This window comes from Cyprinodon tularosa, unplaced genomic scaffold (genome assembly GCF_016077235.1).
Source record: "Cyprinodon tularosa strain WSP-4 unplaced genomic scaffold, ASM1607723v1 ctg81, whole genome shotgun sequence".
Lineage (NCBI taxonomy): Eukaryota > Metazoa > Chordata > Actinopteri > Cyprinodontiformes > Cyprinodontidae > Cyprinodon > Cyprinodon tularosa.
In genome coordinates, this window is record NW_024039574.1 from 2,078,988 (window position 1) to 2,098,182 (window position 19,195).

The window sequence follows — 19,195 nt, forward strand, 5'->3', positions numbered from 1 at the left end:
AAAACCATGAGCTAGATTTGTTAATTTTATTCTAATAACATCATTCAGAAGATCCATAAGAACATTGAAACAGGACTTACGAGGCAGAGCTGTGTTTCATCATTTAAAGGAATGCATGTGAAGAAAGAGCATGAAGCATTTAGTCAAAACTCAGTTTGATCTTACAAAGGGCCATGCACCTGCCATCCTCAAACCCATAGACAAACCCACAGGGATATGTGTGTACCTGTGACTATGTTTTTGGTTTGCTCTTTTACCAACGCTGGTGTGTCATTAAAGGAGGCATAACCCTGCAGAGGAAAATAAGAAGAAAAAAAAAAAAGGAAAGTGGAAAAACACAGATAGTTACTGGAGCATAAAGCTATTGACCAAACTATATGACAGTGTCTTGGAAACAGGAGTTTTACCTTTTGGACAATGTTGCTGAGATCTACCTTCAGTACCGTGTTAATGTTAGCCAAGGCATCATTAACATCTGGGAGCTGACAGGGAAGACGGAAATGTGAGTAAAAGGAAGAACAGGAAACGCTGGATTTACATTCTAGTTTGACAGTTTTGTCAGTTTAAAGGAATGATAATGTCCACTGTGAATTGACGGATGGACAGACGGATTCATACTGACTCTGGGTCATTTATATCAAGCACATATAAATCTTGTAATAAATTATCCTCTTACCCTGGAGAATTCAGCATTGACTCCCAGCTGAGGCAGCGCAGACCGGATTGAATTGCAGGTGGGAGACGCGGCTCCGTTTGTGCAGGCAGGGTCAGACAGGGTGTTGGACAGAGAGGAGCGCTCCCCTGTCAAACTGGCCTGAAGCTTTCCCATTCCTTCCTGAAGGATCTCCAAAGCAGAGCTGACGTTTTCAAGGGCCTCCTTGGTCTCCCGCATAGCTAAAATCAACATTGGACATGTGAGAGAGAGTCAGAAACTACATTTAGACATAATAGTATATCATCTGATTACATCAAACTAAACTTAAACCATTCATCACAACTTCACAGCTAAATGTAAATGATGTGCCTCTGAAGGTCATCAAAATTTGATCTATTTCAGCAGCTGAATTTAAAGCATGAAACATGTACATTAAGATCATCATACTGAGAACAGATTTCAAATGTACATTTCTGTTATTTTTGGTGATTATAGTTAAAAAGTATATTACACCCAATTCTTTTTTGATGAAAATTCTCCTACACACAAGACTAACATAAAAGACTGCAAACTTGCCTAGCTGATCCCTGACAAATTACATTATCAAAGAAGCTTCTGAAGTTTTTAACATTTTCTAAGTACTAAGTGAATAAAAAGAAGAGTAAAGGCAGTTGATCAACATTTCCATACAAAACAACCATTTTTTATTAGTCTTGTTTAATATTGTTTTTGTTTTGTAACTTTGGGTTTATGTAATAATCAAGACTAGAATTCTTTATGTGTATTTCATTTTCTAAATTGCAGTGCTGAAATAAACTGATATTTCCATGATTTTTAAAGCATTTTAAATGTACATGAAAAACAAATAAGACATCACCAGAAGGCCCACAAACACAACAACACAAAGACGGCACCACTGGATCCATATCAGCTTTGTTTACCTTTAATAGCACTCTCAACTTTCGCTTTTGGTAAAAAAAAAAAATGAAAAGGGGACCAGGGAAGTAAGAAGAGAGTACAAATAATGTAATGATTTTATTTGGTGCATTCGGGTTATTCTTCAATTATCAAATTAATCAAAAAGCAAAAAAATACTGTAGATTCATGCGTGCATTAGATTTGTGCAGGAATATGTCATCAACTGGGGGTCAAATAAAGCTCTGTTACCTCCTGCCATCCGAAGGGCAGCATCCAGCGCAGGAACCACCTCTTTCTCTAGATGACTGTGGATTCTGGCTCCCAGCAAAGGGCCAATGTCTGTCAGAGATCACAGACAGATTAGATGCATGAAAACAACAAAGGTAAAGAAAGATATTTGAAAAGCATCAATAATCTTACTGTCAAGGTCTGACAGGACTTTATTCTTTGCAGTGGTGTACTGGGCAGTCAAGTAATCGATTTGCTGCAGCCGGAAACACATTAATGTTATTGATTCATATACAGCTAAGTTGTTTCATATGTGTGAGGGTGAGTGTGTTTGAGAGAATACCGCTGGGGTGTTGTTAGCGAATGTCTTCAGGTCTCTCATGTTGGTGTTTATGAGTCTTCGAGTGCTTTTGATCTGAGAGCTGATGTTGTGGTTGGCTGCATAGGCGACAAGTACTCCCAGACTGAAACAAGCAAATGAGGGAAGAGTCAGATGTGCAGTGACCAAAATGAACCAGAGGGGGGCAGTATTGCTCCAAAACACCAGCTCTAAATAAAATCCTGTATTTAAAAAAACACTGAGGAATAAAACAAGGTGATTCAATTTTCATTTAAAATTTGGAGTAACTCTTGCTTCTTGGATACAAAAACTTTGTTAACAAAGAAAAGCAACTATAAAATATTATTTTGTATTATTTAAAATCTGATTTTTTTTTTCTTGATCAAGGAAAAAAAGGGAAAAATCGTGTTTTTTCTTTTCTGTTTTTGCCTCTGGCATTTTGATTGAAACTTTCCATTTTTACGTTTTTTGAATTACAACCAGCAAGATTAAACCTTTGGTATAATCTGTAAGGATGGCCTGTTAACTCATCTTAATATAATTAGTAAATCATTTTCATTATCTAAACTTGCTTTACATCCAGGCTGGCAATATATAATCTAAAGATAGCAGTTTTTAAGACTTTAATGGTTTCAAACAATGAATATGAGAGTGAATGTCACATGACCAACAAGTACCACATGGCCCACCACCTCTAAAACACAATATAGCACCAACATGGAAAAAAATACAGGCTAATATCATCAACCCAGTTTTACTTATTGGACTGATGCAACTTATTTATTTCCGATATGATACCAATATTGCAGTTTGAGTAATAACCAATCCCAATATTAACCAATACAATATCAGCATATATATGAATCACACATACTTTTATTTATTTATTTATATATATATATATATATATATATATATATATATATATATATATATATATATATATATATATATATATATATAAATGAAAAATAAAAACTTCTGTTGGGGAAATAAATTATTTGAAGAGAAATAATAACCAAATACTAGATTCCCATTTATCCTATCTGCAAAAGATTTTATCTTCTAAAAAAAATACCTACTTAAAACCAAAACAAACCAAACAAAAATGTATATATATTTCAATATATTTTTTATGTCTTATGATTTTTATGATATATAGAGTGATTTATATCAAAGTGATGAACCTTCCTATTAGACTGTTTACATTGGATTTTAGTTATTTTTCTGCCTTTTTCCAAAAATAAATAAATTATAATATACCTGAAAAGCTAAAAACATGAAATATAAAAAATTTGTGCAAATAACCTATTTAAAGATCTCTATATATTATATAAAACTAAACTTTAAGAAGGGAGGTCCCGTACTGCAAACCCTTTTCCATACACTTCCCTACATGTTTTTCTGTCTCCTGTATGTGAAACTATTTCCTTTATTCAGATTCACTGCTGTGTAGGAGCCCTGACCATGAATGAAAGTGAGAGAAAAAAAGGCATGAGAAAACAAATCCCCCCCTCTGGATCTCTGTGTGAGCATGAGCAGGCATGTTTGTGATGTGAAAGGCTCCATTCAGATGGAGACACAGAGGCTTCTCCCAGTCAGATCAGTAACAGCTAACTGTCCAGCAGATCCTGTTTCTGTGCACAGGTCAGCTTTACATCTATAGGTTGGTGCCCTGCTCTGTATCACTGCTGACCTGCATGGCTTCTTAGGATTTCAAATAGGAGGTTCTTTTTTTCCAGGACATCAATACATTAAAACCATTTTTCTTTAAAGCTAAAATGTAACTTCCAGAGAGCAGGGACTGTATGTGTCTTTTGCAAAACTCATACCCAGTCTAAAAAAAAAAAAAAAAAAATCAAGGTGAAAGGTGATACACATGTGCAGAACCTTCTCACAAATGGAAAACTGTTACATATACAAATTAAGATCCAAATAAGATAAAGGTAAATGTACAAGACTTAGAGGTTCTATCCATTTGACAATATGTTTGAAACCTTTGTTTCCTTGTATTTAAACCATAAGAGTTTTAAGATTGCTCTGTTTTATACACACAGGATTTGAGTTTAAACTGTGAAAAAAGGCTTTAAATAAATCTACATTTTTTTTTAGTTAAACAAAATGAAACAAATCAAGAAATGAGAGCTTTGAAAATGTCCCACTGTCTGTTAAACTGCACTTATGTAATATTCTAGTGGTTCAACAGACCTGAATCAAAAGAGAGGATAATTTTGAGACCTCCAGTTACTGAGGAAGTGTTGGAGTTTAGGTATTTCTGCATCCGAATAACAATTTCAGAACAGATTTTAACATGTTTGGGGTCATTATCTTCTTAAAAGACTAGATATGAGGCCAAATGAGGGAGTTTAATTTAAGATGCCCGCAGCATCACGGATCCTCCACCTAATTTAACACTAAAACTGAGGTTGTTCCACATATGCATTCTTTTACTGTAGGATTGTAAGATTTAAACCAGGGAACCTTTAGCCTTCCCAAAAAAAATGTGTCCTTCTTTAACCACTACGCCACCGATTCCCCTTCACAACCAAGAACAGCCACTCAGACATTGAGTTTGATAGAAAGTAGGACCAGTGACTTGAATGCAAATCACAGTGACAGAATGCTTTCACCAGTGGCGGCCGGCCCATAGGGGGCGCTGGGGCACCGCCCTCCCTGATAAGAAGAGAGAAAAGTAAAATATATTTTTAGAAATTAACTCATAAATGTCAGTTTTACTCTCTAGACTGTGTACCTATAAGCAAAACAGATTATATAAAGTACATTTCCCTATCTACTGTCATTAATTTGTGGATTTCCACAGACAGACTCCTACCGTCTCTGTTCTGGGGGCGCTGATCAGACTGACCCACATTTGCAGAGAATCTGTCAATCATGTACTATTGCTAGGTGAATTTAATGGCCAATCAGCGTCTCGGAACTTTATGGTATTGGGGCGCTGAAAATACTGCGCTTTAACAGGCTTCTGAACCCAAGCGCAGGTGCAGACAGTTAGAGGGAAGATGGCGAATGTAACGACCGAGATGCAGCTTCCACCAAATTCGGTGAGATCCTTATTTATCTACCCGTTTGCCAGAAGAATATCCCTGTTGTAGGATATGAACATTTCATGTCATGGTTATTGTGACTGTGACGAATCCACCTCGTCGCTTAAAACAACCTCTCTAACTTTGCGCGCCACACACACATTCCTGGTATACTGTGTTTGTGAGGACCAATACACTCGCGCTGAGACCAGTAGCTCCATGAACTTAAAACACACAAGCTGTTCCTGGTTACCTGCTGGCGTATTGAGGGTGCACACTTAATATTTCAGTGGGGTTAGCCGTGTGTGTGTGTGTGTGGGGGGGGGGGGGGGGGGGGGGTGTACGTGTTTATGCTACGGGGACTTGTCATCTTCAGTCTGGCTGCGTCTTTGCTGGGTTCAAACCCAGTTTGGTGTAATTGAATAAGTCAATGAATCTGTGTAAAAGAATTAAGTTGTAAAAATTATTTGTTTTTGTACATCAATTGTTTGTGGAGGTAATATATGGACAAAACTGATTAATGAGAAGAAATCAGAAATAAGAGAGCCTGAGGGTAGGGGCTTAAACTATTTAATGAGGGCTGTGGGAAGAAAAGCTGCAATTTTTGTTTTCTGTTTCTTTGTTACATTGCTGGTAACTGGAGGGAGGCTGAGGCCCAGAGTATCTTGTATGTTCAATAAATCACCAACACCGGTAACCCGACTGAGACTGGATTCTTGGAGGCCAAAGAACCCCGTCACAGTGACCCAAATCATCACTGTTACTGTTATTATATAGTAAATTAAATCATTACTGTTAAATTGTATGTATTGTCCAATTGTTTATTTGAATTCTTATTCCGGATTAGTTGGAGACATACACTAGGCTATATCAGCCCCACCAAAAATATTTTTCACCACCCGCCACTGGCTTTCACTACAAATCTATGGAAGGTTTTCAAACATCCCAGAGAGTGTCTACTGGGGCGGATCACACAGGTGTGACACTGAAACGCCCAGAAAACTGTGCCCTGTCACATGACCCTGGAGCAGTTCCCCTGCAGTGTGAAAGCTGCCTGTCCCAGCGTACCAAAAACAGGAGCCGAGGATGTGATGTAAGAAGGATGCATTTAAGTGGAAGAAGAAAAATAAGACAGAGCTCAAATCTAAAATAACAAAAGAAAAATGTCTCACGCTGCTAGAGTATTGAAGAGCTGCAAGCACAGAACTATACACCAAACAAACCCTCTGTAAATTGTTTTGCTCTGCTCCATCAGCTCAATAATTCCCCTCAAGCCATCTGTTGCACCAGCATGATGTTCTTAGGCCCAAACTAACAATCTCTCTGTGAAAGCAAACTCTGGAAAGTGAAGGTGTGCAATTTTTAACTTTAACTCTAACCTGGTCTGATCCCTGGACTGGACCAAACTGCCTCATTAGTGATCATAATGATCCTATCAGTGTAACTGTTCCAGCCCCAAGCCTGCTAAAGGACCATAACCCTGACCCCCTCAGGGGTTTCTTTTCTATCACCTCCTCTTTCCCCTCTGAACAAATGACTGCGTCTCAGTGGATCCATCTGAGAAACTCCTGAAGTCTGCAGATGACACCGCTCAGAATCTTCTGAAGCTTCATCGGCTAAAAGAAATTAAATCTTTAACGGAGAGCAACCCCCACGCCGTTCCCCCTCAGCATCTTCAACAACACTGTGTCCACTGTTCCTTGAAGTGTTTCTGCCACACAGACTGCTCAGAGAAAGACCCAGCAAAGACTGTAATCCATGCAGCAACTCAAACAAATCAACCTTCCACTGGAAGGTTATCCTCTACATCCACAGTATTCAGTCTGGTTCATGCATTTCCATCTGTGTGGAGTTTGGCTCATCTACAGAACTGGAAAGGTCCAAACTGTCATGACTAATCGGGTCTGCAGAAAGGATCATAGCTGCTGGCTTTCCCATCCATCAGCTGGACAATACTAGGCTCTAAAAGGAGCAACTAGCATCTCTACAGACACCACACATAGATATTTACCCTCAGGTCAGCGCTAAGGGTGCCATCTATTTGAACTTTTACAATCTGTTCACTTTTTAATGAAAAAAAAAATAAAAACATGCTACATGTGCTCACTTGTACATTCTGCTTTTAATCATGTCCTTTCTAACCCTTTCAGGTTTCTTTCTACACTGTGGTTGTAGTTTGAACTGTTTGTTAATATATGATATATGAGAGGATAACTAAAGCCAAATTCCTTGTTTATTTTATCAACTCATACTGATTCTGACAACAGGGAAGAGGAGGAGAACCGCTCACATGATGAAGATGGTGGTAGCAATGAGCGAGGCGGTGAAGAACCCTCGGTGGCAGTCGGCGTTTTTCCTCTGCCTCTGATGCATCTCACCTCCACAGTTGTCACAGCATCGACACATGCAGAAACAGGTGGCAACGATGGGGGTGAGGATCACAAACACGATCCCAAAGACCGCGCATATTAGGAATCCAGACTCATAGTGGATCCACTGCAGGGGAAAAGAAGATTTATCAGTAGACCGTTGGTTGCAGCTTTGGATGATATTATGGGAATAAATGACTTTACCTGTAGCAGCAGGACAACGTTGTCTGGCTGTGTAATCAGAGAGAGAGAGCCGTTGGAAAACAGAAAAAAAGAGATCACAGCAAAGACATTGTTTGCCTTTTGTTCAATAATTGAATAGAAGCAAAGCTCGTCAAAGATAAGATTTTATAAATCTTGATCCAAAACCTTTGAGCTTGAAGGTTATCCTTAGTGTATTGGCAGTTGCTGTTGTTTGTAATCTTTTAAAGTTGTCTTGATTTCAACCAGTGGGTGCTCCTTACTGTCTATCTGTTAAAACACCAATAACTGACTGACTAATTATTGGCAATTTTCACAAAGTAGTGATGCTACCAGAAATCTCAATAGCAGTTTATTGGGTTTTCATAAGATTTGAGGTAACCTTGCATCAACATGCTTTCAACCCTTTATTCAACCTGTATGAACTGTTTTGCTTGAAAAAGAAATCCAAATTAACTACCCAAGGTGTTAGTGATGTGTTAGTGATGCCACAAAAGGTGGAAAACCTGAAGAGGGTAAATATTTCTGTGATGATTTCTTTACTAATGACCACTGAGTAAAGGACATTTTTTAAATTGAATCATTTGGCTTGTAGTTTAAAGGGCCAAGGCCAATTTCTTGAGCTACATTGCAAAAAATCTAATCAAATAATTTTCGCTTAAAACAAGAGATTTTTTTTTCTTGAATTGAGAAGGTAAGTGAGACACTTTGCCAACAGAACGACAATTTATATATAAAATAAGAAAAAAACTATTGCATTGTCATATTTTAAGTGCATAATATCTAATTATCTTACTTTAGGAGTAAATATATTCATTCCATTGGCAAGTCATCTTATTTACCTACTGCAATTAGGGGGAAATACACTTAGTTTTAGAACTTTCTCTAGATTGTTTTTGTAGTGTAAATTTGGATAAAGACAACAGAAAATAACAGAGACAAATGTACCTGTAAAAAGATGATGTAATGTGTCTGCAATGTAATGAATCTCTAGATTTCTGTCCTTATGCAATGCTGTTTTTCTTTTGGAAAGTTGGTTTCTATATATTAAGCATGCATTCTACAGTATGCTGTTTACAGAAGTTGCATAACAATTTAGAGGAAACTAGCCTAAGTCTAAAAAATAACTTTAAAAGGCTTCCAGAAAAGCTGGAAAACAATCAGCCAAATACCAGAAACTCTGCCCAGATGACAGCAAAATAAAGTCAATCAAAACACAAGGTGCTTAGCTTTAATAAGGAATTGCATAAATTCTTACTGATGCTTTTAACTTGAAAACCAACATACCTTTCTCCATTCTTCTATTTTAATTCCTCCCATGTTTTGCTGTATGATTCTAACAATAAGATCTGAAACAAAAAAAATACAACATTAATGAAGTGCTTTAAATCTGTAAAAAAAAAAAAAGAATAAACACAGATTCAGACGCAGATCAACTTCAGTTTTTGGACGATAAGCGACACAGAAGTGGGAGGGGAAAAAATCCATTTATCTGCTCACAAACAGACAGGAAGGATAACATGGAATCAGTTTTTTTAATATCAGATGACAGTATTGTGATGATGTTTCCTCTTACGCCGAACAGCTGTGTGTTTACTGAGAGCTGTTTGAACCGAGCCAACCAGGACTTCAGATGAGCCCAGCTGTCTGTGTTTACTGTATCTAGGTCAGCTGACGCTAAGCCTACCTGCTGCACGTTGACTCACCCGCTCTGTTACTCAGCAGGTAAACTGATTCCCTCGCACACACGCTGCAAATGGGGCTAGGACATTTGCACACATTAAATGTACGGATTGTGAAAAAGTTGCTGATTTGTGGGTCTTGTTTTTCATAACACTTGTTTCAGATCATCCCACCCCTCTGGGGATAAAAAGCATGGATTGTTCATGCATTTATTTAGACTTAGACTAAGTTTATCATCATTTTGTGCACACAGGGTGTAAACTAGATAAAATTTCTTTTAGTACAGCTCTCAAGACATTTCCAAGACATTTTGTCAGCCTATAGTCAGCCCATAGAATATTTTCCCAATATTTTTCATTCATAAAGCAATCCAAACCAACCTGGTTTTTTCTTGAACATATATAACTGATTGTGCCTCCTGGGCTACAATAACATAATCAGTTGTTTAGGACTGATGGTAGTGAGAGTTTTTTCATTGCACTGGACGAATCTTGCATCTTCTGTGCAGAAATAATTTTTATTTCAGAGATATTGAAGGTTCTGTTTAAGGTCAGGCCACAGCATCTCAATCAAGGTGGACGTTTTATTATTATGACCCCCGGTACCATAAATTCCTGAGCTTGTTGTCACAAACTGATAGCCAATACATTTCCCTTTAATCACTGATCTGTCAATTCCAGCAAGTCATAGAATCATGAAGGAGAAAACATTATTCCACCATCTCTATGTTTGAGTGCAGTGCTGTGATTCCCAAATCTGTCCGCAGGGATCCCTGTTCTGCATAATTTAGATTTCTCCTTGGTGAATCAGACCAGGAAAGAGTGGCTGATAAACAGGCTTCTTCAGCACTTGATTGCAGAGGAGGAGCCCTAATTGAAATCAGGTGTGCTGGAACAGAGACATATCGTCGCTGTAGGAAAAAACCTTGTAACTCCCATTTTGGACTATTTTTTTTTTTTCATAAATTGATACAATTGGTCAGTCCCCACGTGTGAACGTATGTTTTGGAAAATATTAACCAATTAAAAGTGTTGAAAAAAGGTTGGGACTTAATCTCGTTACTCCATTGGACTTTTCCGCTGTCGCTGTTTTTACAATTTCATGTAAACTTTATGGTTTTGGACATACGAGGTTTCCGTCAGACAGCGACGATATGAAACATGCAGGGCAGGGGTCCCTGAGGACCAGGGATGGGAACCATTGGTATGGGTCTTTCTTGTTTTTGTTTTCTACAGCGCTGTTAGGAAGCACACCTTCTACAAACTTCCACTCGTCTCATCAGCCCATAAAATATTTTTAACCCTAACCTTTGTGTCCCTTTTGGTCAGCAGTAATTTTCATCTTTGATGTCACCGTAGCCCAGCTTTTCTTTTTAATTAACTGTTTCATTATGATCACTAAGGTTATAAGGGCTTTAGATATTGTTCATGTTTCCTTTATGATCTTCAGAGGGAGGAAGGGAAACCAAAACTTATACTCAAGTAAGATGTGTGTGAAATAGCATGAAAAATGGGAATCTGGGGAACTACTCATGTTCAGGACTATGGAATTGAAAAGGGTTATAATTACATCATTTTAAATTCTTCTTTCACTGAATGAGGTTCAGGTAAGAACTTCTAAACATTAGTTTATGTCACAAAAAAAGTTTAAATCCACCCAACTAGAGGAAGAAGTTTACAGTTCAAATAAGTAAATAGGAGGGGGGAAAAATGAAAGAGAAACAGAAAAGATGAGACAGGGGAAGGAAGACAGGTTTTTAGGAACAAAAAACAAACAAAAGTAATGATAACAGTAAGAGAAAGCAGGACACAGTAAATGTTAGCAACAAAAATAAGATTTGGACATACAAGACTTGATCAGACACTTAAAGGTGTAGAAGAACAAAACAGAAAGTTGTGATAATTGCATGTGTCATTGCAGGATCAAACCATACATGTTATATTGCAACGTGTGAAATGTGAGCATGAATTAAGATTTATAGTATAGAATTTAAAAAGCTTTTGAAAAAAGAATAACATTGCCAGTGAGCTCATAGATGGTATAGGACAAACATTTACTAATTACTAACTTAGGTTTTTTCATGACAATATTGATTAATATAACCTGATACTCTAGTAGGCTGTATACATAAATACACTTAAGACAATAAACCATCATTATGATTATTATGATTATGACTCCAGACCAGATGATTGTAATGCATGCCTTCAGGTTTTTAATAACCCCTCAGAATAAGCAGATGAAGAGGAGGATTTACAGCTGATTTGGTTCCAGGACTGACAGCACATTACATTAAGAAATCTCATCTTCTTTGTTCCAGTTGTTGCAGAAACAGCAGCTTGCCAAAGGTTACTAGCTCCACACTGAACGTGTAACAACTGTTACTGTGGAAATGCACATGCTATATTGGCTGTGTACGTAATATAAATGGTTTGTTGCATAATTACAACAATGGGCATCAAGGGATAAAAATCCCTCTTTAATAACAGACTTGTATTGTTTTTTTTTTTTGTTAATTTTCATTAACTGATTTAGATCTGGAGAAACTAAAACCGGGGGGAATTTGGGAGTTAATGTTCACATCAATGCAGATACACCAAAACATCTCTCCACTTTTTATTTAGCAACAGAATAATTTATGTTTCATTCATTTTAAAAATCAGACCCTGCTGATTCATCATTAAGTGGGTAAAATCACCGGATCACATAAAATAACATTAAAAAAGTACATTTCTGAGCAGAACTATAAAAAAAAAAATTTAATTTTTTCTTTGATTAATTCATTTAAATCCAAAAAAATGCAGAAGGAGAAAATAAATAGAACAGCAGATGGAGACTGGTCTAGCAGATTAATGCTGACACAGTTGTCACAAAGACTCACCATCAGTAACTCCATGGGAGTAAAAATAGACTTTAGGGTAACTCCAACAATGCTTAACAACAACCTTTTTACACTACAAAATATTACAATTCCTTGCACCCTTTACCTTTAGGTCCCAACATGTTCATATCTTCCATTACGTTTTTTTGGTTTTAGTTGCACTATAACACTATTTTTAAACATACTGCATTACTAGATTAACAGAGTTGTTTACTTTTGTCACACTATTTAAAGAAGACATCTGGGAATATGTTGCAGCTCTGTCTATAAATATTCAGGAGCTGCACCGATCAAGTGGTCACAGATCGAAATCTATCCCTCAATCTGTTTCTTACTGAAGTTTAAGCAGCTCTTATCAAACAAAAGAAAAGATGCACTGCCTAAGCTCCCTGGCTGAAAAAAAACTAGAAAAAAAACAAAATTAAATTCAATGGCAGAGAGCCCTTTATCAACCTTCCAATCTGACAGTTCACCAATTAAAGAGCCATCCACACATTTACAGTTGACACACTACAGAAAACAGTCAACTGAAAAACATGACAGAAATGTATGAAGATAAGGTAATCAGGAAGGCTGAGTCCATTTTGGATAATTATACCCATCCCCTACACAACGAATTGCAGTTTCTATCCTCTGGTTCCCGTTTTAAATATCCACCAGTTCGGACCAACAGATACAAACACTCCTTTATTCCCTCTGCTGTTCAGCTGCTAAACTCCACTAGGAAAAGCAGATAGCCATATGTTGCATGCATATAGGCCTATGCTCTCATTCATCCCCTGCACTGCACATATATATTTTTTTTCTCTCTCTTTTATCCACCTTACTTTTATCTTTTTAAAATATTTTTATGTGTTTCTTGTTTTTCTTCTTTTATTTTATTTTTTATCTGTGATTTGTGAAATGTGAACGTGTGTGTGAAAGGTGTACTACTACTGCACAAAAATTGCCCATACTGGGACAAATAAAAAGCTACTGACACTAAATTTACCTGATTAATGCTGACAGTTAACCCAGCTGCAGATGCTAAATTAAAGAACTATTTAAAGAATGTTTGTGTTTAGCACATTTTTTCTATTTCTTGCCAATAGTCTTTTTTCTTTTCTTGCAAGAAAACACACAGACACATAGTTTTTTAAATCATCCTACTCTCATTTCTTTGATCTCAGCATAGCATTTTTAATAACTGTAAAGGATTTTCTCTTATTCTTACTCTCTACTTTTATGTTTTGAACTTTGTGTGAAGCTGCAGATATACCTGAATTACCCACAGAGGGACATAGAGGATATTTCTCCTGTGTTCAATTAACGTAGTTCTCATTTGAAACACATAAAAAAGGTTCTCCTTCCAGTTTTCTAGATCAATCAAAACTAAGAAAATTATTCAACATTACTTACATGATTTCAGCTTTACAAATCAATTGACATTGTGTTTTCTTGGCCCTACTGGCCTTCATTTGATGGTATTCTCACAGGATATGGGTTTGAGAGAAAGAAGACTTGCAGCAAAGGGTCCACATGCCAAGACATGGACAAGACTCAAATCCTGCAGTGCCAGACGTGTCCCCCTGCTTAAGCCAGTACATGTCAAGGCCCGTCTCAAGTTTGCTAGAGAGCATTTGGATGATCCAGACGATGACTGGGAGGATATCATATGGTCAGATGAAACCAAAATAGAACTTTTTGGTAAAAACTCTACTCGTCGTGTTTGGAGGAGAGAGAATGCTGAGTTGCATCCAAAGAACACCATACCTACAGTGAAGCATGGGGGTGGAAACATCATGCTTTGGGGCTGTTTTTCTGCTAAGGGACCAGGATGACTGATCCGTGTGAAGGAAAGAATGAATGGGGCCATGTGTCGTCAAATTTTGAGTGAAAACCTCCTTCCATCAGCAAGGGCATTGAAGATGAAACGTGGCTGGGTCTTTCAGCATGACAATGATCCCAAACACACTGCTCGGGTAACGAAGAAGTGGCTTCGTAAGAAGCATTTCAAGGTGCTGGAGTGGCCTAGCCAGTCTCCAGATCTCAACCCCATAGAAAATCTTTGGAGGGAGTTGAAAGTCCGTGTTGCCCAGCGACAGCCCCAGAACATCACTGCTCTAGAGGAGATCTGCATGGAGGAATGGGCCAAAATACCAGCAAAAGTGTGTGAAAACCTTGTGAAGACTTACAGAAAACGTTTGATCTCTGTCATTGCCAACAAAGGGTATATAACAAAGTATTGAGATGAACTTTTGTTATTGACCAAATACTTATTTTCCACCATATTTTGCAAATAAATTGTTTAAAAATCAGACAATGTGATTTTCTGGATTTTTTTTTTTTTCATTTTGTCTCTCATAGTTGAGTTATATCTATGATGAAAATTACTGGCCTCTCTCATCTCTTTAAGTGGGAGAACTTGCACTATTGGTGGCTGACTAAATACTTTTTTGCCCCACTGTATATTAAGTTGGATTAAAAACTTCTTCCTCTGTTGAAGAACCTGCAGCTCTGTACTACATTTTGTGTTACTGCTTTAAATGAACGTTGTGCAACAATTTCCCCTTTTTACTGCCTGAAATCGAAAACTGCATTCACATATATGTTTTTATGGGTGTTTTATTACCTGCACTATTAATCACATACATTTTCATAAGGAAGAATTTTATATAAATTTTTATATAAGGCTGGTTGCCAGTCTGCTATCTTGAAAGTATAGATGCCGGTGAGGGATAAAATAGTACTGCTACGCAGAATAATAATGCATTTCCCCTTCCAGCCAGTTCTGTGTGATTGAGAGCCGGTGGTGAAGGTCATTTGGAGATGCTAACCCAACAACTGAAAGTCTGCACTACTGCAGCACAATGCAGGTCCATGCATTTGCAGCAGAGAGAACTGGTTTCACTTCTCCAAGAAAGCTAAAAAAATAGAGCTTAAAAGACAACACAAAGATACATTAAAAAACAGGGAGCTACTAAAGAAGAACGATTTTAAAAGCAACAATGAAGTTGCCATGTTTCTCAGTGACAAGTGAACTGTACTGCCTAAATTAGCCTAAAACTAGCTTTCCATTCAGTTAGATTAGACATTGGTGCTTGTTACCATGGAAAGTACAACAGCAGATCCTGCAAACGTATACCAATTTTGTTGGTATATGCCGGCTTTTTGGCACATTAAATGCCAGCTTGTAAAGACTTCATTTGACTTCAGATATCATAACATCTGCATTGCACAGTGTTTTCTACACACAGCAGATAGTTGTTGCAACGCTCCTGAGGCAGAGATGAGCTATTGTATAGTGTTCGTTTGAGTGAAATACCCACATTATACTGCGAGATTACAGTAATTCTTACACAATACCCCTTTAAATGAAAATAAAATGAAATTATCAGGATATTTCAAAGAAAGCTAGATTTCCATTATCTAGGACCAGCTTATTCAGTGCATTTTATATCTTAGCACCTTAAATAAGCTTGATAGAGAATGTAAACTCTCAAAGATACAGTTAAGCTAGCCCTAATAAGCCTCTCTTGTAGTAAAAGGGAAAAGAACAGTGATTTTGGTTGTCTCTTAGGACCACATAGTTAATCCTGTCAACCCCATCGTCGTAGAAAAAGAAGTCGTGATGGAAATTTAACAACACTTAAGGAAAACGGTCCATTCAAAGAACATGCCAGGCAGTGAAAGAGGGAACGCATCCATCGCTGCAGCTTACTCTGCAGATATGAGCATATGAGTACATCTGAGTTGTGTCGATGCCACCTGCTGTTTCTCAGCTACTTAGTTATAGTAAGCCCCTGAGGGCAGTAAGGCTTAGACAGCTTAGTTCAATGACCCCGTATAAGAGGTAACTACTGTAAAGGAAGGGGAAAGACAGGGATAAACAACCATCAGAAGTAGACTGGAAAAGGTGGACAGAACAGTTGACATGAACTAATGCTCCAACAGCAGAGAAATCTGTTTTTGTTTTTTCCTTCTGCACAACAAACAAACACATTCCATTTGCTTTGTGTATTTCATCATATTGCTAATATATCATCCTTTATTCAAAAGCAAATTCTGTCTAATATGTAATTCAGAACCTTAAAACCTGCTTACTGCAAAGCGTAAATATAGGCTAACACAATCCTCTATTCTGACCCGCTTGAAGAGATTACTGGAAGGTGTGGATGAAGCCTTATGCAACTTCAGCATCCCTCTCTGCCTCCTCACATACAAACTGCAGTAACATCATCCTGCTTCATTTGCAACAAAAAATGGATCTGAAATGACACTTAAAATAAAGGAACCAGTAAACATATTTCATAGAAGCATTAAGAAGTCCAACACTTATCTTTGTGTGATTAATATGTTTTTAGATACAAAAAACTAAAAGTTACTTTGAAAAAAACTTGTTTAACTGCAGATGTAGCTTTAAATACTAGTATAAATACTAGTTTTATGCTAGTTTCTTTCAGGGGAGTTTTTTTTTTTTTATCACACCAGCTTTAACACTTCTTTGTCTTATTGTTCTGTTTCTAGATGAGGCCATTACAGAAGCTACGACTACAATTAACTACATATATCCTTTGTAATTCATAGAACTTACACATGGCCCATTTATTCCATCTATAGCTCTCTCTTTCCTGGATGGAGACACTGGATGGTGGCCTACTGGTCAGGTCATTGTGCTTGGATCCCAGAGGTTCTGAGTTCAAGCCCCACTCTGACGGCCACTCTGGGTCTCTGAGCAAGACCCTTAACCCCAGCTTCCTGGGCGCTGCACAATGGCAGCCCACTGCTTTCCAAAGGTATGGGTGAATTTCGTTGCTTTGTAATTGTGACAGTGTAATGACAATGGAAGTTGAAGTCTATTCTAATGGATATTTTGATCCCAACAACAATCATCAATGTTTTTTACAAGAGTACCTGCTCTTGTTAAATTATGCTCTTGCCATCAGTATACAGCTGTTTCCATCCTAAATAAGAAATTGGAAAGGATTTTTTTACTTTTAGTTACTTGACTGGTTTTGGATATTTTTATTTACTTCTACACATTATAATCTAAAAAAATCCAACACTGTGGGAAAAAAATACATTTCTAACGCCTGCTGTGTCATGAAGCACAAACCAACATGATTAATGACTAATGTATCAATAAAGTTTGAAAACAGGATATTTGTCCAGAATGGAAATAACAAAAATTTATTGAATATTGGTGTACATAAAAAGAGGCAAAAATGTACAGGTGCTGGTCATAAAATTAGAATATCATGAAAAAGTAGATTGATTTCAGTAATTCCATTTAAAAAGTGAAACTTGTATATTATATTCATACATTACATACAAACTCATATATTTCAGATGTTTATTTTGTTTAATTTTGATGATTACAAATGACAACAAATGAAAATCTCAAATTCATCATATCAGAAAATTAGAATATTGTGAAAAGGTTAAAAATTGATGGCCCCTGGTGCCACACTCTAATCAGCTAATTAACTCAAACCACCTGCAAAAGCCTTTAAATGGTCTTTCAGTCTAGTTCTATAGGCTACACAATCATGGGGAAGACTGCTGACTTGACAGTTGTCCAAAAGACGACCATCGACACCTTGCACAAGGAGGGCAAGACACAAAAGGTCATCGCTAAAGAGGCTGGCTGTTCACAGAGCTCAGTGTCCAAGCACATTAATAGAGAGGCGAAGGGAAGGAAAAGATGTGGTCGAAAAAAGTGTACAAGCAAGAGAGATAACCGCACCCTGGAGAGGATTGTGAAACAAAACCCATTCAAAAATGTGGGGGAGATTCACAAAGAGTGGACTGCAGCTGGAGTGAGTGCTTCAAGAACCACCACACACAGACGTATGAAAGACATGGGTTTCTGCTGTCGCATTCCTTGTGTCAAGCCACTCTTGAACCACAGACAGCGTCAGAAGCGTCTTGCCTGGGCTAAAGAGAAACAGGACTGGACTGCTGGTGAGTGGTCCAAAGTCATGTTCTCTGATGAAAGTAAATTTTGCATTTCCTTTGGAAATCAAGGTCCCAGAGTCTGGAGGAAAAGAAGAGAGGCACTTCATCCACGTTGCTTGAAGTCCAGTGTAAAGTTTCCACAGTCAGTGATGGTTTGGGGTGCCATGTCATCTGCTGGTGTTGGTCCATTGTGTTTTCTGAGGTCCAGGGTCAACGCAGCCACATACCAGGAAGTTTTAGAGCACTTCATGCTTCCTGCAGCTGACCAACTTTTTGGAGATGCAGATTTCATTTTCCAACAGGACTTGGCACCTGCACACAGTGCCAAAGCTACCAGTACCTGGTTGAAGGACCATGGTATCCCTGTTCTTAATTGGCCAGCAAACTCTCCTGACCTTAACCCCATAGAAAATCTATGGGGTATTGTGAAGAAGAAGATGCAATACACCAGACCCAACAATTCAGAAGAGCTAAAAGCCACTATTAGAGCAACCTGGGCTATCATAACACCTGAGCAGTGCCACAGACTGATCGACTCCATGCCACGCCGCATTGCTGCAGTAATACAGGCCAAAGGAGGCCCAACTAAATACTGAGTGCTGTACATGCTCATACTTTTCATGTTCATACTTTTCAGTTGGCCAACATTTCTATAAATCCTTTGTTTTTATTGGTCTTCAGTAATATTCTAATTTTCTGATATGATGAATTTGAGATTTTCATTTGTTGTCATTTGTAATCATCAAAATTAAACAAAATAAACATCTGAAATATATGAGTTTGTATGTAATGTATGAATATAATATACAAGTTTCACTTTTTAAATGGAATTACTGAAATCAATCTACTTTTTCATGATATTCTAATTTTATGACCAGCACCTGTATGTATCAGCAGTAAGGAAGCAAATAAGCCTATCATAAATTAATTCCTCCACAA

The 19,195-nt window shown here is 37.6% G+C and overlaps 1 protein-coding gene across 14 annotated transcripts in view; it reads right to left on the reverse strand.

Moving 5' to 3' along the window:
- prom1b (prominin 1 b) overlaps positions 1-19,195 on the reverse strand; it is a 46,023-nt gene that overhangs the window by 14,174 nt on the left and 12,654 nt on the right. For 7 of the 14 annotated variants that reach the window (XM_038271883.1, XM_038271880.1, XM_038271892.1 and 4 more), the window contains exons 2-12: positions 9,043-9,104; positions 7,759-7,785; positions 7,476-7,681; positions 2,145-2,265; positions 1,994-2,057; positions 1,823-1,912; positions 1,597-1,620; positions 677-894; positions 408-482; positions 227-290; positions 81-89 (exon numbers count right to left, since the gene is read on the reverse strand). In XM_038271883.1, the coding sequence (XP_038127811.1) occupies positions 81-89; positions 227-290; positions 408-482; positions 677-894; positions 1,597-1,620; positions 1,823-1,912; positions 1,994-2,057; positions 2,145-2,265; positions 7,476-7,681; positions 7,759-7,785; positions 9,043-9,104 (960 nt within the window). The remainder of the gene's footprint in view (positions 1-80; positions 90-226; positions 291-407; positions 483-676; positions 895-1,596; positions 1,621-1,822; positions 1,913-1,993; positions 2,058-2,144; positions 2,266-7,475; positions 7,682-7,758; positions 7,786-9,042; positions 9,105-19,195) is intronic. The other 7 variants (XM_038271884.1, XM_038271887.1, XM_038271890.1 and 4 more) reach the window with 3 other exon arrangements.